This window comes from Meleagris gallopavo, chromosome 17, assembly GCF_000146605.3.
Source record: "Meleagris gallopavo isolate NT-WF06-2002-E0010 breed Aviagen turkey brand Nicholas breeding stock chromosome 17, Turkey_5.1, whole genome shotgun sequence".
In the NCBI taxonomy this organism is placed as follows: domain Eukaryota; kingdom Metazoa; phylum Chordata; class Aves; order Galliformes; family Phasianidae; genus Meleagris; species Meleagris gallopavo.
Window position 1 is genome coordinate 3,390,851 of NC_015027.2, and position 7,589 is coordinate 3,398,439.

The 7,589-nt window shown below is 37.4% G+C and overlaps 1 protein-coding gene across 4 annotated transcripts in view; it reads left to right on the forward strand.

The window, feature by feature from the left end:
* RIMBP2 (RIMS binding protein 2) overlaps positions 1 to 7,589 on the forward strand; it is a 122,426-nt gene that overhangs the window by 110,836 nt on the left and 4,001 nt on the right. For 3 of the 4 annotated variants that reach the window (XM_010720045.3, XM_010720046.3, XM_031555948.1), the window contains exons 21-23: positions 154 to 338; positions 2,279 to 2,447; positions 5,907 to 6,010. In XM_010720045.3, the coding sequence (XP_010718347.1) occupies positions 154 to 338; positions 2,279 to 2,447; positions 5,907 to 6,010 (458 nt within the window). Of the gene's footprint in view, positions 1 to 153; positions 339 to 2,278; positions 2,448 to 4,466; positions 4,533 to 5,906; positions 6,011 to 7,589 lie in introns of all 4 variants that reach the window. The other variant, XM_010720044.3, reaches the window with a different exon arrangement.

Here is a 7,589-nt window from a genome sequence, read left to right on the forward strand (position 1 = left end):
AGTCTTGCTATTTAAAGAAAATGTTGAACGTGACAGGACACGCATTGAGTTTTCACTGAAATGCCCAATACTTTTTAAATATTAACTGCAATAGTTGAAGAATGAGGCCAACTTGTATTACTGAATTGCTGTTTTCTGAATTTACTTCCATAGATGGCTATGGTGGCCATGACCATCTTTCTCCAGATATTTACGAAGAATCAGAAACAGATCCTGGAACAGAAGATATTTCTACTCGAATATTTGTTGCACTCTTTGACTACGACCCGCTGACAATGTCCCCAAATCCTGATGCTGCAGAGGAAGAGCTGCCATTTAAAGAAGGGCAGATCATTAAGGTGAGACCTAAAGACAAACAGGGTTACAAACAGGGTGTGCTTTGTTCCTACTGGAGAAAGCAACTTGTATGACTGGAGTCCAAGATTTTTTTTTTGTTCTCCAAGGTTCTGGCTGTAAATCTTGTTGGATTTGGAACCTTAACACCTCCTGCTAAGGGCTTCAAAATGATTAGGTAATGGGCAAAAAGCTCAAAGTTGCCTTAGCTAGTTATGGCCAGAGTTACATGCTAAACCAAAACTGTGACAGAAGCCCCCTGTGTCTATTGCCACAAACCCTACAGAGAAAACTGCTAAAGGAAATTGTCCTCTTTACTGCAAAGGTACCGTGAAAGTGCTTACCTCCTTAAGTACCTACAGCTGCTGTATCAAGGTTCAAAATTAGGTATTTCTTTTCCAGAGTCTTCCTCTTTGCAACTGGAAAAGTTCCTTTTCTGACTAATCAGTGTAAGGTGCAAAAGCTGACCCTTGACGAGGCAGCAGAAGGAAGATCAGCTCTGTTTCAGGTGGCAGAGAGAGCGTTATGCTCCATCCATGTCTTTATTCGTGCCCTCTATCACAGCTTGCCTCATTATGATTGTGCAGCTGCAAGGCAAATTTGCTCAGCTTGCTGTTCAGATTTTAAAAAGCTAGCAGATTTTTCAGTTGACTCAGCAGATGTGTAAGCATTTCCTCCTACAGCCTTATATCTAATCTGGTGCGAAATGAGTGGAAATGAGGAAGGGAAGAGGTGGGGCTTCTGGTACTCAGAAGTTTAACTGAGATTTAAGTATTATCTGAAATTGAACCTGAAAAAATACAGACTCGCTTTTTACAGTACCTGCTTGAAAGATATAATTAATTGTAACTTAAACTATTAAAATATTTACTTCTTTCCACTGTGTTGGATTGCATCCTGCCTGTATACAAAATAACAAACATTTAATGTTAAATACTTCAGCAGATATTTTTGCTTCCCTCCTCACTGATACAGATTTATGCCAAAGATATGGAAATTGTTTAAGAACGTACTTTTCTCTGCTGTGATATTTACAAAAATTTTTATTTAAATTATTTCCTCACTAATATGTACATGTTTGCCACTGAAACGTCTGGAGAGATCCTATGCAAGTTATTTATGCTGACTGATGTTTAGTTTCTGTTTGGGTCCATGGTAATTATTATGCAATCTGCATTTTATTTCTCATCACACTGATGTGAATGTGGCTTAGTTTGCGTTTCCAAATTGCTTTTCGCACATCACCTGAGCATTGGGGTGGTGATGGGTCAGCTCCATCATGAGCTGTGTGAAGTCTGTCCTGTACGTGCATCACAGTCACAGATGCTGTACTGTGAAGTAGTAATTGTGCCAGGTAAGAGGTTAAAACTGAAAACATTCCTGCTCTATAGAGTTACTGCTGATGAAAGCTCACTTTTTCAAACTCTGATTTGAACTGAAGCGATTGGATTTGTGTTTGTTTTTAATGAAAAGAAATAAAGAAATTGATTTTGCCTAAACAAGAAATAATCTAAAATTAATCATCAGTTCTGCCTTAAAGTCATCATTTTTGCGTGGTACAATCTCAGATAAAGGCCTGTCATTGGCAAACAGTACGAATTTTTAGAAGGCAGAAATTTTATTTACATGTTCTCACTGATGAAGGCTCATGCTATTTTTGTAGCTTAATTCATGTTTCCTTGGAAAGCTGTTGACTTTCAGTGTTGTCACTTAGTTTTGTGCTTTTTTAATGCTAACAGAAAAAGTCCAATTTCTGCTTAAGAAATCAAAATTCAGATTAACCTAACGGTTTCAGTTCTTTAATTTAAATCGCATTAGTAAAAACTAATATAATTTTACATTAGAACTGTAATCATCTGTGCCTTGGAAACCATTTTGCCTTCATAAAGAATCCTAAATGCTAAAACTTTATTGACCGACATTATTATTATTATTTAAATAACAGGTTTATGGGGACAAAGATGCTGATGGATTCTATCGTGGAGAAACGTGTACAAGAATCGGCCTTATCCCATGTAACATGGTCTCTGAGATCCAAGCAGATGATGAGGAGATGATGGATCAGCTTCTAAAACAAGGTTTTCTTCCTTTGAACACACCAGTAGAGAAAATAGGTAAGGAACACTATATGTGCACCAGTTCACCTACTTCTTGGGTGCTGTTAACTTGGCTGGATCTGCTTTGCCTTTTGTTTTTATTATATGCAGATGCATCTAAATTTTGCAGCAATTTACTACATTGTGGGATACATTCTGTGTCAGTAACTGGATGACTTTAGTCAACAAATATTTAATCTTGGTCACACCTTTTGCTGCAAAGGTGGTTTCTTTATCTTCACTACTCTAGTATTTTTCCTTACCTGAAAGACACAGAACAAGATCCCTGTGCTTTGGAGCGTGCTGTGCTCAGGTGCCTTGTGATATGCTCACTGCTGCAAAGCATAAAATGAATCACTTATTTGTCATTATTTATACTCTTCTACATTTTCCTACTTTACCAATAATTTAAAGGGATTGTGGCAAAGGGTTATGTATAATATAATTTGGGATAGCACTACGTATTGTGAGATTTTATGGATGTTACAGTAACAAACCCCTTAAAAAGCAGATTGGCCAAATGATTCCGTTATGAACCACTTGCATTACATCATTGTTACAGTGTTGTACAGGGATACACAATGCAAGTATCTTAACTAAGATTTTCTTCTAACCGTACATTTTATAACACTATCTCAATATGTTACAAAGCTTTCAACATAATTCAAAAAAGTGTGAAGGGCTGGAACTGGTTCAGTCCTGTTTAAAAGTGAACTGTAAAAGTGGTTGCTAAAAAACAAGTCTTCCACAGTTGTTTTCTTAGATTAAATAAACCTGATTGTATCCCAAAACATTAGTAAATATGACACAAATTATTTTAGTTGCTTTTCAAGATATTATTTTCTAAAGTTTCTGTTGTTTACGAAAGGAAAGGATAACTTAAGTTCTTAATTGCTGTCATCTCAAATCTATTTATTTATTGACTTATGCTACAGAAATACAACAAATGTTCCCATTCATGCACTTGTAAACACCCCTGCCCATCAGCTCCTTAGTACAACACAGACACCTGCACATCCATTTCAGAAGCTTGGGACTGGCAGACAGTGGGTCTTACAGATGTGCCCAAATAGGTTGGCTGTCCACAGCATTATTTTGCAAATGTAGTTGTTACCATGAGTGTACATCGTTTGAAGTCTGTTGGAATTGGACACCTAACCTGCTGTGGTTACATCTGTAAACACAACTGAAGGTCTGCTGGGATTAAGAAGTGTCTAAAGGTACTTCTAATTCTCTCATGAGGATGTGTTTAAATACAGCAAATATAATCCTCTGCAGCCATATTTGGAGCTTACTGCTTTAAGACTTGCTCAGTGCTCTCAGTTCTTTCTGAAGTCACTACATTGTTGATACAGAACACCAGTTAAAAATGAAGCCACTGATGTATTTAACACCCTATAATTTTAATGTTTTGGCTGTTTAAGGGTCATATTCTACAAATATCATCTTTTTTCATTGCACTCAACCAGCAGCGTCTTCTGAAATAGCTGAGAAATTCTCTTGGAAGGAGGAAGGCAATTTGAAGTGGAAATTTTGCCCCACTTTATGTTTTTAAGCACTGAGTTTTATTCTGAGATATTTCTGAGAGCTGTTAGCAACCTACCCCCAGCAGTTCACCTTTAAATATTTTAGCAATTCAAAAGCATCACGTTATTTTCAGTTTAACGTGGATTTGTTAGCCACATTAAAACAAACAAAAACACAACAAGCCAAAACAGACTAAAAAATGCTGTTATTAATGGATTGGAGAGAGCAGTTAGTTTGGCTTAATTTAAAACTATAAAGTCTGAATAGCAAAGAGATCCATGTGCTCAGATCCTTGCTGTCACAGAAGCTGCCCACGTGGATCGTTTAGCAGGCTGTTAGTCTGCTTCATAGCGTTGTTCATATTCCTAATGTCATATCAGACACTTTACATGCTGTGTTCATATGGCTTTATTTTTCTTAATCCTTTGCCCACATTTAATCCTTAAAAACAGAACTTTGAACAGCTTCATATCTTCTCTTCTTTTATTTGTATGCATTCCTTTCCTGAAGTCAACTGTGACCGTTTCAAAGAGAGCACACGCTCTGTACACCGCAGATCCAGAAAGTCTAAAAGAGGTCTGTGCTAAGAAACAATAACTTGATTCAAGCTGTAAATTAGCTGAAATGATTTGAGCTGTCTAGATTTATATATTTTTTTATGCCTTTGATCTCTTGGAAACCAGAAGCTGGAAAATACTGTCACATAGCAATTACATAGGGAATCATTTTTGGACTCTTTCCTTGCTCGTGGTCCTTGAGCCCAGACTGTAGGCAGTGTCCTGCCCCAGAGAAGTACTTCAAACTGAAAAGTGCTACTCTTGAGGTACTCATCTAAGTATGGGTTCTGGGAGACCAGGGAACTGGGTCCTCCTTCTATTATGGTCCACGCCTCCATTTTGGATCTCTCTTTGTGTTCTGTCTATTCCCTTGCATTGGTAACTGGAAAAATAACTCAAATCCACCCCCTGCAAAAGCGGTCTCTGACTGAATGCTTCAGTGTCAGCTGGAGGGTGATGTGAAATCTGTGAGTGCGTGCTACACTCAGTGTTTGCTCCTACATTAGCTCAACCTTTGTCATTCACCCACCTGCCAGAAATCACAGGGTGCCTCCCAACCTCGGGTTTCCTTTGTCACACTGCATAATGCTCATCAGGCCTGCCCTCAATGCCTGTCTGTAAGTAGCACTAACAAGCATGTTTCTCTTGCTGCAGCAATCATTTGCAAGAATCATGCTAATATCATTCAAATTAAAAATGTGGCCCATTTTGGACTTCCTGGTAAATGTTAATAGCAATCAGTAAACATAGCACGTGGTTCCTTTAAGCTACTATTTCACTCCTTTCTTTCTGTTCCCCACAAATTAAACTTGTAAAATTTAACAGGACTTGAGAGTGAGTTTTTGTTGTCAAGGGGTCTTGAAAAGTATTGCAAACTTCTAAGTTAATGGTAACCTCTTTTGTCTTGGGACAGCTGAGTGCCCAGTTCTCACTGCAGTCTCCCAGCAAAAATTTGAATAATAATCCTGTGACCAGGAGAGGGCAGAGGAACAGATAGTAAGTGTGGTAACTGTACTGAAATGGAATAAACCCATAAGCAGAAATGTTTAGCTTTGTACATCCTCATAAACACGACTCTTCTACCCAAGAATGGCAGAAAATTTCAGAACTCTTGTTTTGCATTTGCAGATAAATAACGCTCAGAGATCTGAGTAGCTTAAAATGAAGAGTGCAAGCAAACTGTTATTGATGAAATGCATATGCTGGTTTGAAACCTTTATCTGTGTTATTAGGTTTGTGGTAATCCATGGCATCTTATCACTGTGCTAGAGAAATACCAACATTGTTACTGCACTGTTGTGAATGGTGTGGGGAAAAAATGCAGACCTTGTGGCTTGTGTTCAAAATAACTTTGATAGCTTTCCTTCCCTTCCTCTCCTTGTGACTGGAACAGAAAGAAACAGGCGCAGTGGCAGGCAGCACTCAGTGTCTACAAGGAGGATGGTAGCACTGTACGATTACGATCCAAGGGAAAGTTCTCCTAACGTTGATGTAGAGGTATTTACGTAATTTTTTACTGTTTACCATTCATGGAGCCATAATTTAATTGCAATATAGCTGGTATTAGTAAGCACTATTACACATAACAGCTAATGTGCAGAAAAAAAAATTCAAAATTAGAAACAGAGAGTATTTTCAGATACACTCATATTTACAGCAAATTCATACAAGTAGCATTATATTTGTTGAAAAACAACCAAGGACTTATTTATTATGGCTCACCACAAATTGTCAATTATAGATATATGACTGTGCAATGTGTGTATATCTATTTAAAATGAATTTCTGTAAGGACAAAAAAATGGTGTTGTTACAAATAGTAGAGAATGATTATTTTCCATTCATTGTTTTCAAATGTGCTTTGTGTTTCCATTTAAGATGGTTATTTCCAAACACTGTTCTACCTCACGCTGACGAGCATGCTATCAAATGTCTGTAACCTACCTTACCATTCCTTCAAAATCAGCCCTTTTTTGCAGCTCAAACCAGCCTAGTATAGCACAGAGGAACAGCATTCACAGTATATCATATTTTGTTCTTAATTAATGTATCTGAGCTTTTGTGACTGTCTTGTCTCTAATACTTTCTTAATAAGAATGTAAAAGTATCTTAGGCAATCACTGAACATTAGCTAGATTTTCATTTAAACAACTGAGCATTAGCTAGATCTTCATTATGAGTTTATCTTCCATCTACCTACATGCGGTCTCCCATCTCTCCATATTCATCATCAGCAACAATGGAATCTGTTTTTACATTGTCTCTGATGTTACGTGGTAAGTTCCTCAGTCAAGATTTGATGCATTTTTCATTTATATATGCAGTGAATATCAGTACACTGAAAGCTATAAAGAAAATACTGCACAGCTAGGGGTTTCCCCAGTTATGATTTCATTTTTTTTTTGTAACTTGATTTTGTTTTTAATTGGTGTGTAGATTTTTTTTTTAATTATTTTTTTAAACAAGAGTGAATTTTGGAACATTTGGTACTTTCTATATCAAAACTCAGCCGGAGTTGTCTTCTATTTCTTGGTGAACTAAGTCTGGTTCAAACTTAGTGTTACAAAACAGTCTGGGCAATAGATGAAATAAATTTCACTGATACATTGCAAACTTTGTACTCATTCTGCTGCTTTCCCACAGCCATCAATATTTAAAAACTTTAAATACTAGACAATTAAAGAACTAAATATACTGTTTTGTCAATCAGAGACTGGAGATGACTGTTCCACACGTTTACTAAACAGAATCCAATTCAGCTCCATGCTTTTAGTTCTTGTTTTGGAAAAAACCACAACCCAACATTCTCAGCTGTTCTTTCCCCGTCTGTCCTGTTCCTCCTCACCACAGGTGTGACTTCAGGGGAACACTGAAGCCAAGTAGTTCACCACCTTCATCACAGCTCATCACAGCACTGGCTTCAGTTTGGTTGCATTGCCCAGTTTTGTGCAGATATATTTTTGAGTATCTCCAGGGTAGGGTTGCGTTCAGTTTGTTTGGCACAGTGAGTCCTGCAGCTGCCTGCAACCTGCTAAGAGAGGTGCTTCAATTTCACATTCTAAAAAAAAAAACAAAA